The sequence below is a fragment of the Delphinus delphis genome, chromosome 14 (assembly GCF_949987515.2).
Source record: "Delphinus delphis chromosome 14, mDelDel1.2, whole genome shotgun sequence".
Taxonomy (NCBI): domain Eukaryota; kingdom Metazoa; phylum Chordata; class Mammalia; order Artiodactyla; family Delphinidae; genus Delphinus; species Delphinus delphis.
Genome location: NC_082696.1, coordinates 15,894,439 through 15,919,298, shown reverse-complemented (window position 1 = coordinate 15,919,298; position 24,860 = coordinate 15,894,439). Strand labels below are relative to the sequence as shown.

The window sequence follows — 24,860 nt, the reverse complement described above, 5'->3', positions numbered from 1 at the left end:
ACCATGGAAAAGAATATGTATATGCATAACTGTATCACTTTGTTGTACATCAGAAACTAACACTGTAGATCAACTACACTTAAATTAAAAAAAAGTATACCTCCTATATATACTATTGTGCCTGGGTCTTTTCATTAAAAAAACTGAAGATTCTGTAGTAGTACATAAAGTGTTTCTTTACCTTTAAAAAATGTTATTACAGTTTTTCACTATATGGATGTACCCAAATTTACTTAATCAGTTTCCCTACTGATGGCTGTTAAGGTTGTTTCCAGTCTTTTGTTTTACCCCTCCCCCACAAAAAGCAATGAAGAATTTTGTACAGATACCATTTCATATATATGTTAAGTAGACAAATTATTAGAAATGGCATTATTGAGCCAAAGGATGTGTCCATTTGTAATTTTCATAGATATAACACTAATTTTAAATACATTTCAGTATGGCTTTTAAAACAAAAAAAGGCAGTAGGGGATAATTAGCTGAACACTAAATAAGGTAGAGATTTACAAAGTCTCTATTTAATGGAATTTCCAAATAAATTAAACAGGCAAGAAAACATACCAAAAAAACCCGAAGTATTTAAAATAATCTGGTCACTAAGAAAAGTATAATACATTTAAAAAATATATATAATACATTCGTATAAGATATGATACATATAAATAATACATTCCAGAAGGATTAAACATTTAAATGTTAAAGATGAAACCATACAAGTACTAGGAGAAAACCAGTGAACATTCGATAATATTGGGGTACCTCTTTGTACCTCCTGGGAAGGTCTTCCCAAGTATGACAAAGGTAGAGAACATACAGTAACAGACTGATAGATTTAAATACATAAAACACTTAGCACCATTCAGAACAAAACAAGAAACACCCACAAATCTGAAGGGTCAACATCATCCTGGGAGAAAATACATTTAATAACACATGAAAAAAACCTGGTAAATATTCAGAATGTACAGTTTAACATTCTATTTCATCTAGGCTGGGCAGCATCTTGGGTCTATGACTTCAGGGAAAGTCATCACTCTGGGCAAGCTAGACAAGTCCTCTGACCACAGGCTCGGTGTCACCTTCCTCGGATAGTCAGCTGAGGCCAAATGCACCAAGTCACTCTCCCAGCTTTTACCAGGTAAGACGAAATCTCTGCAACCCTCAAGTACACTGCCATCCCTACTGCTCTGCACCTCCCATAAAGTTCTCTGTGTTCTTCCACTTCCTAAACCCTCCCACTGTTGCCCTCTAGACACACTCTGTTCTATAACTAGCAAATGCCCCTCGATCACTAACCTCTGCTCCAAGCTTTCCCCCCACGTCCTTAAAGCTGGTTATCGTCTGCTGACATTACTTTCCTTTCAGTCCTTTGCAATCAAGGTTTTCTTCAAAAATAAACTGGGCTAAAAGGTGGAACTCCACTTCTTTGCTCTCCATTTATGCTTCTAGATCATTGTTATTTGTAGCTCTGCAAACTCTTTTTAAAAAGCCAGTTCTTTGGAAGCTCATGCTATCTGTGGGAGGCCACATTCATTCCTCTACTGGTCACCCAATAAACACCTACTTGCTTGCCCTCATTCACCCATAACTCTGGCAGTCTACCCTAAGCCCTGACAACATTCTATAACTTCAACATCCACATGGACGAACCATCCATCACCCTGGTTCCGGGTTCAATCCCTGGTCAGGGAACTAGGATCCCACAAGCCGCGCGGCGTGGCAAAAAAAAAAAAGAAGCGAAAACTGGGAAAGAATTTTGAAGTACCAAGTTAGAATCCTGAACAAGTTCTGCAAAATAATGGGACATCCTCGCTTGGATAACTCAATGAACCTAACTAAACCTTATGTCTAAAACCAGACTTATGATCTTTCTCCACCAAATCCTGTCCTCCCTTAGCGTTCCCTTTCATAATGTGAGTTATCACCATCCATTTTTATACACCAAAAGCCTAAGAGTCATCCCACTCCATTATCACCCACCATATGCAATCTATCGCCATGTCCTTGTCAATTTTACTCCTCCTATCTCTTTATTTCATTCAATTTTCTCCACCACCATCTCCCTAGTCCAAATTACCTTCATTTCCTGTGAATTGTATTTCTTATCAAGTCTATCCAGACACCCTCCTTTGCTCTCTCTAATCCGTTCTCATCCATTGCAGCTATCTTTCTGAAACACAAAGTTAATCATGTCATTACCCTGCTTGAAATGTTTCCATAACTTCCTGCTGCTCTTAGGATAAAATCAATAGACAGTCCTGCATAGTCAGGCCCCTATGCACTTCTCCATTCATATCTTATACTCTTGTTTTCAGCGTTCTAGCCACTTTCATTTCTTCGAATGTGACATCAAAACCTGCCAAACAAGCCATGCATAGGAACACTCCTCCTCATGAAACCCATCCCCATTAACCCTTGTCTTTCTTCAGATATCAGCTCTAGTATCAGTTTCACAGGAAGGTTTTCTCTCATCTCCTTGATCAGGTCAAAAATCCCTCTATTATATAAGTCCATAGTACCACATAACTGTCCCCTCTTCATTCATACTTACATAGTTGTAATTCTACATGTATTTGTGTATTTGAGCTCCCTTACTAGAATCTCAACTCCACGAAAGGGCAAGAACTTTATATCCAATGCCAAGCAAAGGGCCTGAAATAGTGGTTGATCAAGAAAAATTTGCTGAAAGAATGAAAAAATTAGGCCTCTTATAAATCAATTAAAAAAGACAAATACAAGATTAGGAAAGAATTAAAATGTCAATTTAAAAATAATAAACAAATGTTTAAGCTCACCAGTGATCAAAGAAATGTGAATGTAAAATGATAGTATTTTCACAATCATTAAATATACAAAAAGGATAATACCTAGGATTTACAAATATAGGCATTCTCATATTAAACTGACTGGGACAAAACAAGTTGGCAACACCTTTCTGGTCAGCAATACAGGCATACCTCGGACGGAGATGGTTGCGGGTTTGGTGCAGTTAGGTGAATATTGCAATAAAGTAAGTCATGTGAACTTTTTGGTTTCTCAGTGCATATAAAAGTTATGTTTACACTTTATATATATAATATATGTATATATGCACATATATATACTACAGTCTAATAAGTGGGCAATAGCATTATATCTAAAAAACAATGTACATATCTTATTAATAAATACTTTATTGCTAAAAAAATGCTAACCATCATCTGAGCCTTCAGCAAGTCATAATCTTTACTGGTGGAAGGTTTGAAATATTTTGATATTTATCAAAATATGACACAGAGACATGAAGTGAGCAAATGCTGTTTGAAAAATGGCACCGACAGGGCTTCCCTGGTGGTGCAGTGGTTGAGAGTCCGCCTGCCGATGCAGGGGACACGGGTTCGTGCCCCGGTCCGGGAAGATCCCACATGCCGCAGAGCGGCTGGGACCGTGAGCCATGGCCGCTGAGCCTGCGCGTCCGGAGCCTGTGCTCCACAATGGGAGAGGCCACAGCAGTGAGAAGCCCGCATACCGCAAAAAAAAGAAAAAGAAAAATGGCACCGACAGACTTGCTTGATGCAGGATTGCCACAAACCTTCAATTTGTAAGAACTGAAATGTCTGCGAAGTGCAATAAAGTGAAGCACAATAATATGAGGTATGCCTATGAGAAAAACTTTTTGCAAGTCTTTGAAAATTTACTTTTACCAAATCATCAGGAATGTACAAAGATTTAGGTACAAGGGAATTTACTGCAGTGCTGTCTATAATGGCAAAAAAAAAAAAAAAAAAAGGAAACAAGGCAAATGTCAAAAAATGAGACTGGTTAAATAACATATGTGATAAGTCTACCTTACTGTAGCTAAGTATTCTGTAGGCCATTTAATAACAAGGAAAGTTACACATGGTATACTAAGTGAATAAAGTAGGTTTTAGTATGACCCCATTTTTTGCTTAAACAATAAGAATCAAAATACACACATATAAACCCACTCCAGTTTTTGACTGAGAAACAAAACATACCAAAATCTTGTGGGTATTAATAGCGTTTTTTTCGCTTACTTACTTTCCAAATATCTATGATGAACATGTTTTACAATAAGATTATATACATAAAAAAGGAATAGTCTGAATTATATTTATGGTTAAAAAGGAAAATATTTCAGTTGCATTATAAGCAATCAAGCAGTTCTCAACCTAGACTGCTAGACTGCAACCAGAGTTACCTATGGAACTTTAGGGCCCCATCTGCAAATTCATTTTGGTGTAACACTATAATGTTATTTTTCTAGCTTGAGGCTTTCACTTACCGTGATGCTTCTAACAATTTCTAAGACAAAACACTTTATATACTTAAATATTTTTAAGTATTGTAAAATAAGAGACTAGGAAAAAAATTTGATTAATCACCTGGCTTTAAGTTGGCATTAATAGGTCTGGCAGCTGCTGCAGCCATCTGTTCCCGTCGAGGATCTTGGTAACTCATTTTACTAATGAATTCAATTGCAGCTTCTATACTTCTGTTATTAGTTTTCTGAAGAGCTTGTATAACCATATCCTGGTATGAAGTTTTAAAAACAGAAATAAAATTTAAATCTTATAATTAATAAGAAGGAAACAACACTATAACTTCCACTGGAGAAATTCATAATTTTGAAGAACAAGGCCCCAAGCCAAAATTTAATGTCCTGTTTGTAAAACTACTTTGCGGGGAGGGGCAAGATAAGGGTAGGGGATTAAGAGGTACAAACTACTATGTATAAAATAAATAAGCTACAAGGATATACTATACAGCACAGTAAAACTATAAAAATCCATACAATCTCAAATTACTAAAGAAAACAAACCCTCAAACTCTTCAAATGTTTCTTTAATATTTTCACCTTTATGTAATGTATTACTGTTTTCTTCTAGGGTTTTTTCCCAGATACAATCGTAACAACATGCTTCTGAATTTCTCATTCTTAATTTGATTCTTATATAAACAAACAGACTATCAGATTGTTAAAAAGGTATCAATCAACATACTGGAAACCACTCTTTCGTACTGTTAAAGTATTTTATTAAGCATCTTTATCATTGTGTTTACTAGTAAAAGAGCTATGTAGTTCTGGTTCCTACCTTCTTAGAGTTTACATTTTCACAGAATTTTATTTATGAGGACACAAATATAGGACAAATGGTAGAGGAAAAACACTAAGACTTTATATGATTTGATGAAGACTTTAGGAGGCTACATGGTATGAAAGAAAAAACAGGGAGTTTGGAATCAAATGGAACCAAAGAGGTTGAGTTCCAGTAGCCCTGCATTACTATGCTTTGTCTGTCATGCTTAGAAGCAAAAATACACTCCAGTGATTGGAGATTTATGTGCCCCACTTTAGAACTGTGTGAACCCTGGTAACTTATTGAACATTTCAGAGCTCAGTTTCTTCATCTGTAGTACACTCAGAGTTGACGTGAGGATTAAACAAGAAAACATGTAAAAGCACGGCGCCTGGAGCTCAGATATGGGTTGTCCTCCTGCTCTGTTCCGTGTCCCTTATTTTATATGTAAACATAAATTATACACTAACATGCAAAAAGTATACTGATACACATTTTTCAAGGGGGAGGCAGCTACTTACTTGTCCTAGAGGATTTAGTATTTCAAACAATATTTTTAAATGAGAAATGGCTTAATAAGACTAACGGGTGACCAGGCTATTGATAGATGATCCTCTTACTCAAAATGACTGGAGATGATTGAGGCCAAGCAAAAAAAGGCTGCGGCAGAGACTTGTTGCCTACTCAAGACCTAGTCTCCATTTTTTAGAAAAAGTTACTAGGATTTTTTGAAAGAAGTTTTCCTTATAGCTACAGTGGCCACATGAAAATTCTGACCAATGAGACAAAAACCAAGGATTTCTGGAAGAATATTGCTATCCCTGATCTACGTGCTGGTCCCTCCTGTACCCTGTTTCCTAGACAATAGATATGACACCTGTGCTACAGCATGTTGCCACCAAGAAGGAAAATTCAAGAGATTCGTTAAGAGTTGCAGTTTGATATTTTTAAGAGACTGAACCGATACTAGCTGTATAAACTGAGTCACTATTTTGTTTAAAGCATTATTATTTGGATTTTTATTAAAAGCAACCAAACTCAATCCTTAACTGATAAAAAGGTACAGTGTGGTCACATTTTATGCCAATCAGACTTTGCAAATTTGTAGTGAGATACAAAGGATTAGTAAGTCTCACTTTATGTGCAAATTTAATATAATACAAATCATCCAAATTAAAATTCACCAGGGAGTGCTTAACTTTAAAAGTGGTTAAACCAAGTTAACTGTAACTGTATTTATGCTAATATCACATGGCAGCGCTATCTCAGTTGGTAAGAAAACTGACACCCACCATTCTTTTTCAACATTGTAGGAACCATATCGTTAAATGCACTAGAATTTCAGCCTGTGATTTTGGTGGTGATTATACTGGCTTTGATTTTTTAATTTTATTGCTATATGTTAAAATATTTTTTACACTGGTAGCAATATCAACCAAGTGTTCCTTAAGTGGGGGTCTTAGTGCCAGTGTGAAAAAGAGCACCCTTAAATCAGTAACTTTGGAATAGAAGTCTTATGTGCTAAGAAAACATTATGTCCCCATTACTATGTTTTTGTTCTTCAGGCTTAGAAACAAAAATACACTGCAGTGATTATAGCTTTATGTGCCCCAAGAATGCATCAATCCTTAATTTTTAACATTTATTCCTACGAGAAAATTAATCTTGAAATATTTAAGGTTTTAATTTTATAGAGCACCAGAAACATTCTCAAAAAATTTCAACTGCCTTGAACTTGGCATACTTAAAGAACAGATTAGAGTTTATGAAATGATAAAAATAATGAAGTGAAAGGAATTCCCTGGTGGTCCAGTGGTTAGGACTGTGTGCTTCCACTGCCGAGGGCCCGGGTTCAATCCCTGGTCAGGGAACTAAGATCCCATAAGCTGCGTGGTGCGGCAAAAAAAAGCGAAAACTAGATAAGAATTTTGAAGTATCAAGTTAGGATCTTGAACAAATTCTGCAACATAATGGGAAGCTACCAGAATGAGTGATTCAGGAGGTAGAAGAAGTAAAATTGCCATATTCTTTATATCACTGTGAGTATATATAATACCATTCCTTCGTTATTTGGATAAATGTCTAAATGCTTTTAGTAAAGCAACCTTGCTTAAGGGGCTATTAATGTCAAAAGGTAAACAATTTTGAAATGTGTGATTGCAGTAAAGCTAACATATCTTTGTAATGCAAAGCAATTATTGTTATTATTGCCAACAAATAAAGAACAGGGCACTGACCAATGCCTTACACTTCTTAAAACTGTCTACATTAGAAAAAATTTTTAAGTTCCTTAAAGGTACAGACCATCTTTGGTATGATTCCCTATCCTGATTGACAGGTTCACACACAGTAAGGGCTCCATAAATACATATTTACTGATGTGATTTATCTGACATACACATTACCACTTAAGGGCCTTTACAGCCATGTGATTTTCTAAACTCCCTTTCCCTAGCAATATGTAAGAGGAAAGAATAAGACCAATGATTCAGCCTTCTCTTTATTCTTTGCCTTTTGGCTAAAGGATTAGGAAGAAAGTACTTTAAGAGACTCTCCATTCAAGCCATTTCCTTAATCCTCCAACTACTAACCAGGAAAACATCCCAGGATCTCCTCTCCTCCCCCACCCCCATATATTTTCTGGTGCAAATCCAATATATTTAGAACACTTAAATATAAAATTAATAGGAAATAATAATAATCAAGTGAAGAGAATGGGCCAGAAAGAATAATCTTTTTTTCTTCCTAGTTTAGTAGTAAATCTCCCTTTTCAAATCCTTTACTATAATGCATACTTACGTTCTCATTTTTAAAATTAAATACAGAGATATCTGAAAACGTGGTCACTAAAATATTAACAAGGTGAAGGAATTTTAAGGGTAGTTATTTTTGTGTAGTGGAGCTAATTTTTAGTTTCTTCCTTATATGGTTTAATTTTTAACAGGGAATAGATATTATTTTTATAATCAGGAAAAAAGTTACTATCATTTTGAAAGAAAATGTAATCAATGCTTGATTATTCACATTTAGTTACAATTTCCATGGCCAATTTTTACCTAAAATGATTTCTGCTATCTAAAATATTCATCTAAACTATGTAATCATGGAAAATAAATTTTATTAGTAACCTAAACAAAATGGGTATGATTAAATAATAGACTATGAAAACTTTAAAAATGAGTTTTAAAAGTAAATATTAAAGACTTAGCATAATTGACATAAACTGAAATTTCACCAAAAAAACTTGAAATTCTTGGAAACTGATCAACAAGTAAATTTTTAGTTTCTCTGAAGTTAAGCTTTGAGTCTGAGAGGTCTGTGAGCGTTAAGTGCTGAATGATGTCTCTGGCCGCTCTTCCTTCTCTGTAGTATAAGCTTAAACTTCATCCCCTTAGGGCCCTCATTTCTAAAACAGCCACTCGGCTCACCCTCACCAGGGAAACTACCGCACACAGACAGATGTCCTTGCCCTGCCCTCACTTGTGGCTTTCCTCACCTGCACTTCCACTCTGACTTCATGACTTGACCTTTTAATCTCAGAACCACAGAGAAAACTAAAGAAATAATAATTATTTTGTTTTAATAATTAATGAAATTGTAAACAACATTCTTTGTTGATAGAATATACAAATTTCTATACATAGTTAAATTCTCTCAAAGGAAACATCTGGGCAGGAGGTCACCTAAAAAGTGTTATGTAGTGTAAGGTAAGGAAAACCCTTTCTTTTGTTTTTAAAAATTCTTACCTCATCAAATCCAGCAGCTTGCAAGTCTTGAAGCATTTGTGGATTAACGTCTGAAGTACTCCGACTTGTTTCATTTGCAAATGGTTGTAGAGAGTTTCGAATTTCCAGCAAGGCTTTATGATGCATCCCAAACTTGGGTGGATTTCTGACTTGTCGCGGATCCTCAGCTGACATTTTACTCATGTTATGCTCAGCCTTAGCAGCATCTGATGGTTTGGATAAATTCCTAAGGGATTCCCGAATTTCTTGCAGCATTTGTCGGCTGCTGCCAGTGTAGTTACTGGCAGGAAAGGTCTTAGGCCTCATTTGTCTATATCCTTCTGGCTTTTCACTCCTCTTCATGAAAACATCTATATATATAACTCACACAAAAGACTTCTTTAAGAGCTACTTGATAGATTCAGAGCTTTCCTTTGAGCAAAACTGAAAAAGATCCTTTGTAGAAGTCCCCAGGAATGTTAAAATTTTTACGACCTAAATAAAAAAACAAACAAAGCTATAAAGTGACTGATAAAGCAGTACCATGTATAGTAGTCAGGCACCCCCTTAATTCCGGGGTATACCTTCTGAGACCACCAGTGGATGCCTGAAACCTCGGATAGTACCCATCCCTATATATACAGTAGACCCCTGAACAACATGGGTTTGAACTGCATGGGTCTATTTATATGTGGACTTTTTTCAACAAATAGTTGAAAAGACGGTACGACGCGACCTGGAGGTTGGTTGAACCTGAAGATGCAGAACGGAAGGCTGACTGTAAAGTTATCTCTGCCCGTTTTCAACTGCACAGAGGGCTGGCACTCCAACCCCCAAGTTGTTCTAGGGTCAAGTGTACTATGTTTTTTCCTTTACATACATATTTATGATAAAGTTTAATTTATTAATTAGGCACAGTAAAAGATTCGCAACTAACTAATAATAAAATAGAACAATTATGGGAATTCGCTGGCAGTACAGTGGTTAGAACTCTATACTCTCACTGCCAAGGGCCCAGAGTTCAATCCCTGGTCAGGGAACTAAGATCCCACAAGCCTTGCGGCCAAAAGAAAAAGAAAAAAAGAACAATTATAACCACATACTGTAATAAAAGTTATGTGAACATAATTTCTCTCTCAAAATATCTTACTGTATAAATGAAATGCTTTTTCCATCTTAACTAAGCACTTATCATATACTGTGGCCATGACCTTTACAGTTTGAGGTGTGACAGCAAAACTAGCACAAATTTCTTTTTCCTTCTACACAATTTCATGTATAGAAGATTCGTTCTTACCGTAGATCTTAAAACCTTGGCACACTATTTTTTTTTTCTTATTAAATCAAGAACGTTCACCCTTTCACTTTAAGGAAGCACTTTACGGCGTATCGGAATTGCCAGCATCACTACTCTTGCGCCTTAGGGCCATTATTAAGTAAAACATGAGCTGCTTGAACACAAGCACTGCAATATCATGACAGTCATTCTGATAACCCAGGCGGCTGCTGAGTGACTAACGAGAGGGATACACTGGACAAAGGGATGATTTACTTCCTCGGTGGGATGGAGCCAGATGGCATAAGATTTCCTCCATGCTACTCAGAACGATACACAACTTAAAACTTACGAATTATTTCTGGAATTTTCCATTTAATATTTTCAGACCACAAGTGACCATGGGTAACTGAAACCTTGGAAGGCAAAACCACGGATAAGGGAAGACTACTGTATTAGGGGGGAAAGAACCCCACTGATTTATAAGTTAAAAGACCTAGGTTATAGTTCTGGCTCCATTAAGGATTACTGTAGAGTCAGGACATGTTAGTTGTGCCTATTTCCTAATCTACAAAAGTACTGGTTATGACGATAAAAAATAATTTCAAGAGTGCTTTAGGAAGCATATAAAGTACAGCTGACCCTTGAACAACACAGGGGTTTGGGGCACCAACCCACCACACAGTGGAAAATCTGGGTGTAACTTATAATCGGTCCTCTGTACCCTCAGTTCCAAGTCCATGGATCCTGTAGTACAGTAGTATTTACTATTCAAAAATCCACGTATAAGTGGACCCGCACAGTTCAAACCCGCGATGTTCAAGGGTCAACCGTATATACGAATGCAAAGGATTTCTAGTGAACAATACAATGGGCAACCTCCCATTATTAAATTCTTCATCTAGTGGCTACAACTTTAGGTTTTACTACCAGACTTCAAGTATACAACTGCTTTAAAAGAAAGGGAACAGCTGCTTTTAAAAAGGTTTTTAAATCACTAGTCCAGAAGATACCTTTATGCTTCAAAAACAGATGCTTGGATTTATTTCTCAAACTGTGGACTGGGACTCTAGAGACAGTAAGCTTATTAACAACAGGTGAGGAAAGGACCTCTAAGGACTTGTCTAATTCCTTACTTAATGCATGAATGGCTTCTACAATGCACTGGAGCAACAGTCACCTAAAATCTACTTAAATATCCCCACTGATAGGGAAATCACTAACTCAAGAAAGCCATTCCATTTTTGATCTGCAACAACTGTTAGAAATGTTCTATGTGGATCCAACACCATGAAATCTCACTCAGTGCATATTCAGAGCCTATTACAGGCTGATGCTAAACAACTTTGTTTGCATTCTTAACAACCATCATGTAATGTGAGTGGTGATTACACTTAATGAGACTAGAAATAGGTGATAATTAGCAATGTTTCATATCCCCATGGTTCCAGTTACAAACTGTTTCACCCAAACTCTCTGAACCTCAGTTTTCTCATCTACAAAGTAGAGGCAATAAACCTGTGTTACCTCCTCAAAAACCCTTTCCCCAGTTACCTAATTACCCTGTTTTATTTTCTTGTTAATACTTACCACTATCTAAAATTATCTTGTTTACTTGTTGTCAACCTCCCCTCACTGAAATAAAAGCTCCATAAAAGTACAGGACCTTATTTGTCTCATAAACACTGTCTGTCTACCACCTATATCAGAGCCTGGCACATACTGAGTGCTCGATAAATATACATGTTAAACAAATGAAATAAACATGTCTCCTAAACATCCCAGTTCCTTTAACTGTTCTCCAATTCTTGTCATTCTTGTCATGCTTTTCTGGATACACTCTAGTTTGTAAAAATCCTACTGGTGCTAGAAAAGCACAGCACTTGTAATGAAAAAACAAACAAACAAAAACTATTCAAGTATTTGTTCTGTTAATTATTAGCAATGTGAACTTTGGCATTTAATTCTCTCAAAAATTGCCTCCTGAGGCATAAAATGGTTAGAGTAAGAAGGTTTACCTTATGGCTTGAACAAGGATTAAGAGGAACAACCCAATACAACTACAGGAATATACACACAAATGTTTAAAACTGTAGAATGCTCCTGGCAATACCATCTATAAGAGCAAATATAGATGTCATCAATCTAGATGCTCATCAGTAATTGTTTGAGTATTTATAGTACATCTATATAACGTGATGAAGGAGATGTTAAAAAGACTGATGCAGTTTATGAACAGATACCCATAATATTCTTTAATATTCTTAAGCAAAAAAGGCAAATTTCAAAACACTTCGTATAAAATAAAAGCCAATTTCTATTCTAAAATTAGACTACTGTGATGGAGAACCTAATATATAGCAAAGGGAACTCTACTCAATGCTCTGTGGTGACCTAAATGGAAGGGAAATCTAAAAAAGAGTGGATATGTGTATACGTATGACTGATTCACTTGGCTGTACAGAAACTAACACAAACGTTGTAAAGCAACTATACTCCAATAAAAATTAAAAAAAAAAAAAAAGAACAGGAGGGCTGCAACAGCCCCAAAGGCAATGCAGCCCAGTATAAGAGCCATATCAGTTTCAAAAAAAAAAAACAAAAAAGATTATCACGATGGTTGTACAGGTCTGTAAACATACAAAAAAACAAAAAACACTGAATTATGCACTTTAGATGAACAAACTTTATGGTATATAAATTGTATCATACAGCTGTTAAAAATAAACCTTTTTATTTTTAAAAATTATATTTATGGATATTAATTACATATATACACATACAGGAATATTTGCAGAAGGCCTGAGACAGGATGAAGTCCTGAAGCAGACCACTAGAGGCACAGTTTCCTGATGACTTCACCTCAATAATCAGTACTTTTGTGGTACAACTGCTAAATTAGTTATGAATCAATCAAATTCTACTTGACAAGCAGCCCACATTTCTCCATTTTGTAAAAACAAAAATAATGAACTTTGTCACTGTTACGTCTGTCTACAACATGACCCAATCTACTGATAATTATTTCATAAATGAAATTCGGACTGATACATCTTGTGCTTTTATGAAGAAAGCTGGTCTCTAATGATAAGCATTTTTTCCCCTCAGCCTTCCCAGAATATTAATGCTTACTAATGAATTTTTCTAGGTTTAACACTTAGCTCACCAGTCTAAAGTTGCAGAATCAACTCTCTACCCTTTCTAAAAGGGAAGATATTTTCCACTTCCAGTATAGAACCTATCACTTCTCCATCATCAAGGATTAACAACAGTGGTTGTGCAATGTCACATGTCAGTTCTCTCAGTATCTGGTTTGCACTTAATTTATAGCATCTAGGCAATCCTTTAATATCTCACTTATTTTGGGTTTCAACTCCAAGTTAGCCATCATTTTTTTTTTTTTGGGCCGGGCGGTGTGGCATAAGGGATGTTAGTCCCCCGACCGAACCTGTGCCCCCTGCAGTGGAAGTGCGGAGTCTTAGCCACTGGACCACCAGGGAAGTCCCTAGCCATCATTTTATTTATTTTTTTTTAATTTTAAAATTTTTAAAAAATTTTATTTATTTATTTTTGGCTGCTCTGGGTCTTCGTTGCTGCGTGCGGGCTCTCTAGTTGCAGTGAACAGGGGCTACTCTTCGTTGTGGTACACGTGCTTCTCATTGTGGTGGCTTCTCTTGTTGCAGAGCACGGGCTCTAGGCACACGGGCTTCAGTAGTTGTGGCACGAGGGCTTCAGTAGTTGTGGCTCGCGGGCTCTAGAGTGCAGGCTCAGTAGTTGTGGTGCACAGGCTTAGTTGTTCTGTGGCACATGGGATCTTCCTGGACCAGGGCTTGAACCTGTGTCCCCTGCATTGGTAGGCAGATTCTTAACCACTGCGCCACCAGGGAAGCCCCCTAGCCATCATTTTATTATTATTTTACCACTTCCAAGATCATTCTCCTTGATAGAGAAGAAAAACCAAAATAAGCATAGTTTTGTTTCTCTCTGTCAAGATACTACATTTGCCTTCCATCCCCCTAAAACAGAAACTGGTAAACAGCAGGCAGTGCAAAAATATCTGTTAAACTAATAAACGCAGGTGATTTATTCCTTCTTTTTACTCTTAAGAAAATATAATCTTGGTTTTTTTCTAATTATAAAAAGATGGACCTTACTGAAAAATTCAAATATTATATAATTATGTAAAGTAGAAGTCCCTCATAAGTCCCTCCTTCAACAGAGAGAGAATCACTGTAGTAGGCTGAATAATGCCATCCCAAAAGATAATCACTTCCAAATCCCTAGAATCTGAAAATGTTATCTTATTTGGAAAAAGGGACTTTGCAGATGTCATTAAGGAATTTGAAATGGGGAGATTATCAACAATTATCCAGTTGAGCAGTACATGCATGAGAGGCGGGGGAGATTTGATACACAGAATAGGAGGAGGCAATGTGACCATGGAGGCAGAGACTAGAGGGTGCAGCCAGAAGCCAAGGAATGCTGGCAGCCAAAAGAAAGATGGAAATGGCAAGGAACTGCTTTTCTCCTAGAACCTCCTAAGGGAGAGTGGCCTTGCTAACAACTTGATTTTGGGCCAGTGATACTGATTTTAGAATTCTAACCTCCAGAACTGTATGAGAAAACATTTATGTTGTTTTAAGCCTTCAATTTTGTAGTAATTTGTTACATAAGGCACAGAAAACTAATACAATCACTATTAATACTTCATACTCTAACATATATTACTCTTAATCAAAATGGGATCGTAACACACAAAATATGATGTCATTCTTTTACATTATCATGTGACTTTACAAGAAGAGAATGTCGTGTTGACCAAACTTTTCTGACCAAAGAACTTTTTCCCCCAGAGCATTTTATGGGATTCATGCTCTATGTAATATACTTTAGAGAACGCTGGACCAGTGAGTTTCACTCTAGTCCTATATTCTATAACTCTGTACTTTGACTAACATTCCTAACATCCAAGTGAGTGCACAGTGGTCACAGAAATGACTGAGTTCTGGGATACATGTGATAATGTGTTATAGGTTTAAATAAATGATTAGTTTACACTTAGCTCTTTCATATACATGTAGAAATACTTGTGAATAAGATATGATGCCTGGTATTTCAAAGTAATTTGGTTTTGTGATGAAGTGGATGGAGATTTGGATGAGACAAAAGTGATAAGCTGATGATTGTTGTAGCCGGGTGATGGGTACATGAGAGTTCACTGTACTGTTCTCTTTACTTCTGTGTATACTTGAGTTTTCCAAAACCAAAAGCAAAAAAATAAAGAAAATGAAATGACTATAGCGCTCTGTATCTTGGAATGGTTCTGCTACAAATTATTTATTTATTTATTTTTACATCTTTACTGGAATATAATTGCTTTACAATGTTGTGTTAGTTTCTGCTGTATAACAAAGTGAATCAGCTGTATGTATACATATATCCCCATATCCCCTCCCTCTTGAGCCTCCCTCCCACCCTCCCTATCCCACCCCTCTAGGTGGTCACAAAGCACTGAGCTGATCTCCCTGTGCTATGCAGCTGCTTCCCAATAGCTGTCTATTTTACATTTGGTAGTGTATATATGTCAATGCTACTCTCTTACTTCATCCCAGTTTCCCTTCCCCGCCTTACAAATTATTCTTATTCAAATACAAAGTACACTAAAACACACAGGATTTCTTTAAAGAAACCATTAATTCTATGTAACAATATTGTTTCAACATTAGCTTTTCAAGGGAAATAACAGAAACATTATGTTTAAATGTTCATTTCAATTGTAATATGATCTGCATCACCTGATGTCAGAAATGGTGAAATGGAGGAAATGTGGCATGTCTTCATCCAATTGCTTTTGATTAATACCTGTGGCAGAGACTACACTAACATACTGCCCTCTATTTCCCAGTTAGTTGCCAAAGCCCCGCTAGTAGGTATCTGTAATGTGTGTCCATTCTGGGCCAAGGCAGTTAAAAGCCACTGTGCTTCTCCATCTGTTGCTTTCCTGCTTCAATGACAATCCAGGTCACATTTTGAGATGGTAGCTTCACATGATAGGGGACTGTGGGTCCCTAAGCCACTGGATGGCTTACTAACGACCCCCATTGGACTGTGTGTGAGCAAGATAGGAAATCTCTGTTGTGTTAAGTCATTGATATTTTGGGATTTGTTACCACAAAACAGCCTAATATTATTGTGGCAATAAAGACCGTCAAAACAAGCAGAGTCTATTTATTCAGAGCTTGCTATTGGAAGGGAGTTGGCCACTGTCACTCGTGTTTAGCAGAGACTCAAAGGCAGGCAGGGAAGCGGAAAAAGACTTCAGGTATGCTCTAGTTGTAGGCTGCTGTCATGAGGAAGCTGGAGGCCAGCTAACTAAAAGTGGGACATCCTATGTGATTGTTTTGGGAAGTATATTTGGTTTTCTCTTGTTGGTCCTGAGAGAAGCTGGCATCTACTGACCAAGACTTGACTGTTTGGGACTATTGCTACTAAGACTGTGGGTCAGAGTTCTACTTTCATATATGATCTAGCCATTGTCTATCTGTATACGTAGTCTCTCATTACCCTAATACAGAAATTGGTACCTAGAAGTGAGGTGCCGCTATAATGTAGGCCAGTACGGCCAAGTGGTCAGGTTGAGGGCTTCAAGAGAACTGATACTGGAGGCTGGAAAAACGGAGAACCATGTTTCACAGTGGCAAAATACTTGATAAAGTGGTTTGCCTGTTATAACTCACAAGGTAACAAACAGCCTACTGAACTTGTAGTTCTATGACAAGAGTTTAGAAAAGAGAATCTTAGAAGCGTATGCTGGCTGCTACTGGCTATTTGGCAAAGCAATACAAATAAATGACAAGGTCATGAAAAAAAGCAGCTTATTTGCAAACAAAAATAGAAAGGGACAGAAAGGGTTCATTAATTTAAAGTCTTGCAGAACTGGAAAAGCAGCTCGCTTTTAGACCCCAACATGAAGAGGTAGGATGAAAAGATTCTGAGCGCAGGTGCCCACTGAAACTTCTTGGCTGATTAAAGTACCTCAGTGGTTTAAAACAACAACAAAAACCAACGTTAAGGGTATGGCCTTCCCTCAAATAACCAAGTGACAAGTGAAATGGGAGTTCTCAAATCTTTGGATGAGGTTACTAACACATGTGAACTTTGGTTATGGTTACTGACACATGCAACTGACTGGAATTAAACACATCAGAAGCTTTCTAAATTGAGGAAACTGTTTTGTTAAAAAATTTTTTTTTTGAAAAACCACTCAAGCTCAAACTAAAAAACCCTTCAACTATTCAAAATTTAAAACCCTTGGGCTCTCAACTCCTACGAGCAGTAACTTAGTCAAGAAAGATTTGCACCTTCCAAAGACGGACTATTCCCCCAAAGCTCACACTTCATAGGTGACCAAGGATGATTAAGGAAAAAGGACTCCCAGGAGGTTCTTGGAGAGCAATGTCCAACAGTTACAAAAAACAATGGATGAGGGAGTTCCTCCCAGACAACTGAATCAAGGTCCAGTAAAGGAATCTCCCCTTCCTCCAGCGCTGGTTGCTTTCACAAGATCTGCCTATGGTGGTTTTAAAACTATTTTATCAGCAATTGCTATTTCTCATTCTTCTCCTTTTCTAACAGTAGTGCTTATTATGCCCTCCTGTCCCTGTTTTACTATTGTGTAATGTGGTGAGTGAGTGGGAGACAGAGAGCTAAGATAACTTCAAAGGTCTCTGAGCCAAGAGGAGCTATATCCGGACCTGATGAAGAGAGTACTGGACATATGGACCATAGGACCTGTGAATCTAGCTACTGCTGATTAGGGCCCAACATGCTAGCAAAAGAATAACATAATACTATGAATGTCTTCCTAGGACATAAAGTATAGTGTTTTCTTGATTCTCAGATACATGCTTTTCCACATTTTAACATTTCTGAAACTGAGTATATCTTAAAATCAGTATTAAAAGGAATTTGCCAGCTCCAAAGTGGAGTTCTGGAATAGCAGACAACACACATAGCTAACCTGACCATAAATAAAAGGCCAAATTTCCTTGTCACTTCAATTGTATTATTTTCACTGGCAGCACCACATGGTTGAATCTAGACCCTTGATTAATGCTCAAATGTCTTCAAAAAGATTCCACTATAATGCAGCATTATGTACTCAGAAATTGTCATATAATAGACAATGCAGGACTTCCCTGGTGGCACAGTGGTTAGGAATCCACCTCCCAGCGCAGGGGACACGGGTTTGATCCCTGGTCCAGGATCTCACATGCCACGGAGCAACTAAGCCCGCAAGCCACAACTCCTGAGGCCGCATGCCTAGAGCCCATGCTCCACAACAAGAGAAGCCACCGCAATGAGAAGCCTGCACACCACAACAAAGAGTAACTCTCACTCACCACAACTAGAGAAAGCTTGGGCTCAGCAACAAAGACCCAATGCAGCCAAAAAAAAAAAAAAAAAAAAGACAATGCAATTAAAGGCATAAACAACTGCCAAATTCAGGTGAGAGCACTGAATTTTCAAAGGTAAATGTCTTTTATGAAGTACAAGCACTCAAATACCTGGCAAACCTTTTGAGTTACCTTCAGAAGAAGCTGTTTAATTTCTAACAATAACTCACTCAACTCAGGAGAAAAAACAAAACTAAGAGTTTAAGCAAAAGAAAAGGAAGACAAAACTCCAGTATTCTTCGACATGCCTCAAAATCGTATACTCAATCATAAAGTCAATAAAGAGGTTCACGATAATTAACTGGGGTTATGAAAAGCAGCACGCCACCATGATGCTATCTGTTAACTAACCAAAGCCCAAAGTAAATCAGAAGAATTCTAGATTCTGAATGTGAATAAAGCTAAGACTCAAAAAAACTGAATGGTATACAATTGAATGGATAAATGTATTCTATTGAAGGTTAGTTAAAAACCATGCTTATTTTCTTTCCCCTGAAAAATTGTTACTAAACAGATTGCTTGTTTTAGACTTAATGGTGTCTTGGAACTGAGGAAATATGACAATTCAACCTCATCTTTTTAAAATAACTATACATTGAATTACATCATGTAGACGTATCATAACTTATCTATCCCCTACTGATGGTCCTTTAGGTTATTTCCAATTTTTGCTATTATAAATAATGTTTTAAACAGTGATAACTTCAATTGTATTGGTAATATTCTAGTTCTGAGGATGGGTGGTAAGTTCATGGATGTTCATTTTACTATGCTTCATAGCTTACATGTATACACATATTCCTTCTACATATAAAAATTAGTTAATAAAAACTGTGGCAATAAAAATTCTTGTGCTGGGATTTCCACTACAGGCGGCACGGGTTCAATCCCTGGTGAGGGAACTAAGATCCCGCATACTGCACGGTGGTATAGCCAAAAATAACTAACTGACTAAATAATAAAGTGTATAATTCAATGGTTTTTGGTATATTTACAGAGTTGTAACCATTTAAACAATCCATTAAAAAAAAATTCTTGTGCACCCATTATTGAGCATTTCCCTTAAGATAAATTCCGAGAAGTGGAATTGCTGGGTCAAAGAGAATGCATATTTAAAATTCTGATACTTATTGTCAGGTTGTCTTCCAGAAAGGTATACTAATTTACAATCCCTCCAACAAGGTATGGTTGACACTGGCATTAACAAACGTGAAACTGATATGTGAAAACTCTAATAAGTAAAGAGAATTTTTAGAAGAACACTTCAACACTAAACAGCTTACCTCTTTAACCCATGCTACACTGGTGCCAGATGAGTCTTCCTAATACATAGTTTTGATCATGCTACCTCCCTACTCCAGAACCCTCAATGATTCCTTTAACTTAGTTAATGTCAGAGATCTGGGTCAAAGAGCAGGGTACAAATCCCAGTTCTACCAGTAACTACAATAGCTTTGTGATCTCAGCTGTGCCTCAGTTCCTTCATCTTCAAATGTGCGCAATAATAGTCCTATTTAAATAGGGTTATTTTAAGCATTAAATAAGTTTAATGCATGTCAAATGTTTAGAATAAGTGCCCGACTCAATAAATGTTAGTTATTATCTTCTTACTCTTTCCACTATCTTACCCAGATTCTAACCAAGCCAAATTACTTGCTCTCAGCTAATGTACTTTGTGCTTCTCTACTTTCATGTTCTTACCCTTCCTGTTCACTACTCTTGGAAGAGCCCCTCTGCCATATTTCTTCTTGTAGAAATTATACCCAGCCTTTAAGGTCCCATTCAAATGCTTCCTTCCTGAAGTTTTCATTGAACTGGTAGCTGTCAACCTCCTCTGAACTCCAAATGCACTTTGCACAGTCAAATAAAACTTATTTTTCCTACTAGATCACAGATTGACAGAGCATAGGTGTCTTGGGGATATATAGATATAGACAGATAGATTGATAGGTATATCTATCTCTATATATGTATATCTACCTATATATCTACATATATATATTTATAATTTCAGATGAGCAAATGGATCCAGAGAGGTAATGTGTCCTGCCTAAGACCATTTAGGCATCTCAACATCATGCTAGGAATGGACTTGACACATCCTGAACCAGCCCAGGGCTCTTTTTACCATACCTACATCTTGAGTTTTCCTAAGGGATTATAACTACTCACATTCTTTGAAGAGATACTTAAACTGGTTAGACTGAAAAGACAAAACCTCCATTTCTTAGAAAGTTCAGACCTTCATCAAATGTGAAAATGTGAGTCCAAACAAATATCACTGTCCAGCTTAGAAGAAGAATAGATCCCATTACAATAGAAGATTTCACAGTGTTACCTTAGGTTGAATTACGTTTTTTTTTTTTGGGGGGCAGTACGCGGGCCTCTCACTGCTGTGGCCTCTCCCGTTGCAGAGCACAGGCTCTGGGCGCCCAGGCTTATCGGCCATGGCTCACGGGCGCAGCCACTCCACGGCATGTGGGATCTTCCCGGACCGGGGCACAAACCTGTGTCCCCTGCATCGGCAGGCGGACTCTCAACCACTGCGCCACCAGGGAAGCCCTGAATTAGGTTTTTAAGAAAGATGGCCTGTCTCAAAATTTGACTAAATCAGTCATAAGAATAGCAACAGTAATATGTACTGTCTTAGCACCATAGTCTTAGTTGTTCATACAGCAATATTCAAGAATCTCTGCATACTGATGACATCTTCTCCAATTCAGTTTCTAAGAATTAACTTACCAAAAGTGAAAACAATCACCATATTTTATCTTCATGCTGAAAAATGACTGCCATTTCTACTTGATAAAAATGTTGATCAATGACTAAATAACTTTTGCGGTCTACAAAAATCCCCCACTAATGTAAATATAACATCTAGAACAAAAACTAAATAACCAGAACTGAAACTGTTCCTAGACTACATTTACGTAGAGTAACGAGGAGAAGCATTAAAAACAAAAACAAAAACTCAACCTACAGAAGGATATCCACACATGATACCAAAAATATGTAGCAGAAGTATTTTATTATTTGCTTTTGAAGAGTGGCAAGTCATATTCAATAAATATTCAGGCATAGAAAAAAATGCGCCTTCCCTGGCATGTACCATGATCTAGTTTCTTGCAGGAGCAGCCGATCAGAGGAACACAATGCTACTTCTTTTACTGTTAAATCAGTCAAATTCCTCCACTGCCTTAGGGAATCAACTAGCTCATTTTACCTGTCTGTCAACTTATCACAGAAATAACCTGAGTTAAATCACAAACGTGGACACCTTAGCAGAGAACATTCATTCCAACTATAATGTCCTACCGTTTCTTCCACATGGAGGAAATTTGATAAAAAATTCTTAATCCTCAATATATAATCCATAAAGGCCGGAAAAGCTTCACATGATTCAAATTCAAGCTTCACATGATTCAAATTCATTTCCCTAACCGGAATGAAACAATATTATTTGTGCGAGATTATACTTATTTCTCACTAGATTTATGAATAACTTCTACATGACGATATATTTTGAGTAATATTAACACATGGGTCAACAGACATTACATTTTCTTCCCTTAGAAAAGAACTTTCAATTGGAGAATGGGGTTAAATCAAGTCACCTGAGAGTCATTCTTTGTGATACAAATTCTTTTTGAAGTTATAATAAACAATGTTCCCTTAATTTCCTTTCCTTCCTTTTCTGTATTTACACACACACGCCTACTCCACAGAGATCCCTCCATCTCTCCTACTCCTTCCAGCTATGAACAGTACCCTATTTACAGTGGACTGTAAGTAGAAATTCCGAGAATTTCTTCAAGGTATATCCAGCATCGGGTCCCTCTGGGATGAAAGAACTGCGTCTCTGTTACTGCGAATTTCCTTCAGAACTACCTTTCGCTTTTCCCACCCTTCGCTTTTCCCTCCTTCCTGAACACCGCTGACCCGTGCGTGTTGCGGATAAGGGTGGAGGTGCGAGGGAGTCCGCGCACGGCCTCCGGCGACACCGGCTCTTCCTAGCCCAACCTGAACCTCCAAGGCCGCAAAGCCCGGGGCTCTTCCTCCAGCCCCGGACGCGGCCAACCCTCGCTTCCCCAGGGCAGGGCTCCGCTCAGGTCCGTGCAACCAGCCAAGTCGGGCCCGCACCGGGCCGGCCCGGCCCGCCAGTCCGTAGCAGCCCCTGGACCCCCGCCAGCGGGGATGGGCGTGGGCCCCGGCGGCCACCGCCCCGCCAACTCCGGCGCGGGAGAAGAGAGTGCGCCCCACCCGCTACGCCAGCCTCGGACCTACCTGCAGGGGAGAGAGGGGCTCCTGGACAGCGGCCACGGGCCCGAGGGCGGGCGGCGAGGCGGCCGGAGGCCGTCCCGGGGACTCCGAGTATCCCCGGTGGGGCAGGGCGGGCAGAGACGCCGGGGGACTGCCGCGGGCCAGCGCGGCCCGTCGCGGGGGTCGCGGGGACCTGGCTCTCCCTTTAGCACCAGGCCGCCGCCGCCGCCATTTTGCCTTCCACTCGGTGTCGCCGCCGCCGCACTCCGCTGCAGGTTTCCCGGATGTGGGCATTTCCCGGCGTCGCTTGCGCGGGGGCCGAGGACTGGGGGCTTCGGCCCGCCCGGCGACGGGGAGTGAGCGCGTCGCCTGCGGCCTCCCGCTTTCCGTAGTCGCTCGTTTCTCTGCGTGTCTGCGAGCGTCGCTCCGCGTCGCCCCTGTCTTGCGCTGCTCAGGTGACTCGCCCCGGCTGGTGGCGTCAGGTTCCCCCCATCCCAAGCCCACTCATTTATTTCATTGTCTATCTCTTTTCAGTTGAACTCTTTCTATGGACGAATATAGGATAAAAGATGCGCATTTGGAGGAGTTTAATTCTCAGAACCTCGCTGTGGACATCGGGATTCGGGATTTCTAGACGCTTTGAAATAAATTGATTTTTGCTTAGCACTCTTTCCCCGAGTAAATCCGTAAGTAGTTTCTGAATCAGCCAGATTAGTATATTCTCGAACCAGGACAGATTAGGGAGTTTAGAGATTTTTAATGTCAGCCGACTCGGTAGAAGAGGAAGTCGTTATTGCCGTAATTGGGATAATGGTGACTGCGAGAAGAGGTTTTATTTCTTGTTAGATTGAATTAGAAGTTTGGGATGGGATCAATGGTTTTATGATGTTTAAAGGTACCGCCCACCCATTGTAAAGAGCGCCTTTGCCAATTCTGCCTCTAGAAAATATATACTTAGTATTTTCAAATATCTCATCCTTTTTTACTAGAGACAATTTTTTTAAGACTTTTTTCTGATGTTGAATTAGTTGCTGGCTACTGTATCCAGAAGTTCAAATGTGAAAACCTGTTAAAAGATTACATTCCACGAGCCCTTGGTTGAAAATTTGTATTCCACAATGACAGAGTCTGTAGAAGACATGGCCCAAAGTGGCTGACTTAATAGCTCTAGGTCTTACTTTGTTCAGCTGGAGAACTAAGTAACCTGCAGGGTATCTTTCAGCCTCAAAATTAATATGAATTATATGAATCTAATATGTTCACGGGCTTGCTTGTCCTTTGTACATGGATTATGTATCTGGAAGAGCAGACTGCCGCCTAAACCTTGTCACCTCTGTCACCAACCCTCAGAACTTCTTTATTTAAGCTCTTCATCTCTCTAAACCTAAAGATGGGCATCTCCAAAAACTACTGTCTTTGGGAGAATTCCTAGATAATTCAAGGACCTCAGTGAATTGCTCTATATATTAAGAGATTTACTCCTGTGAAGTAGGGGGAGAAAAGAGCAGGGAAAGGAGAGAAGGAATGTTCAGGATAGAAGAACCAACCAACAGGATGAAACGTGGCTGAGACTGGGAGTGGGTGGAGGTGAAAGACCAGGAAAATGCCTACTAAGGGTGCTGATGTCTGAGAATGGCAATACCTGCCATTGTGTTTGGAGGTCTTTGTGTTGCTGTGATGGAAAACCGTTGGTCCAGCTTCAGCCTGTTCAACTCTTCAGTGCTTCATGGAAGAGGGATATTTTGATTTTGTTGTACTTGTGTGGTTTTTGTTTTGTTAGTTGAGTTACAATACTGTGTTAGCTTCAGGTATACAGCAAAGTGAATCAGTTCTAAATATATGTATTTTTCATATTATTTTCCATTATAGGTTATTACAAGAGACTGAATGTAGTTCCATGTGCTGTACTGCAAATCCTTGTTGCTTATCTATTTTATGTATAGTAGGTTGTCTCTTTTTGTTTTTATCAACAGATGTAAGGGGCAAGTCTCATGCTTGGATGACTGTAGGAACAGAGGCAGCACACATGGAAAAAGTTTGGAGAGCACTGTGGTCCTGA

At 38.5% G+C, this 24,860-nt stretch overlaps 2 protein-coding genes across 2 annotated transcripts in view; one reads left to right on the top strand and one right to left on the bottom strand.

Annotated features, from left to right (window-relative positions):
* Positions 1 to 22,924, bottom strand: part of LATS1 (large tumor suppressor kinase 1) — a 40,861-nt gene extending 17,937 nt beyond the window's left edge. Inside the window, exons 1-3 of the mRNA XM_060029805.1 lie at positions 22,826 to 22,924; positions 8,831 to 9,304; positions 4,389 to 4,536 (exon numbers count right to left, since the gene is read on the bottom strand). Of these exons, the coding sequence (XP_059885788.1) occupies positions 4,389 to 4,536; positions 8,831 to 9,172 (490 nt within the window). The 5' untranslated portion in view covers positions 9,173 to 9,304; positions 22,826 to 22,924. The remainder of the gene's footprint in view (positions 1 to 4,388; positions 4,537 to 8,830; positions 9,305 to 22,825) is intronic.
* LOC138414267 (translation initiation factor IF-2) lies at positions 12,702 to 23,487 on the top strand. Its single transcript, XM_069541371.1, is given in 4 exon segments — positions 12,702 to 12,713; positions 22,556 to 22,708; positions 22,710 to 23,256; positions 23,336 to 23,487. Coding segments are annotated over 4 exon segments (744 nt in total). The 3' UTR covers positions 23,368 to 23,487.
* The last annotated feature ends 1,373 nt before the right edge of the window (positions 23,488 to 24,860 follow it).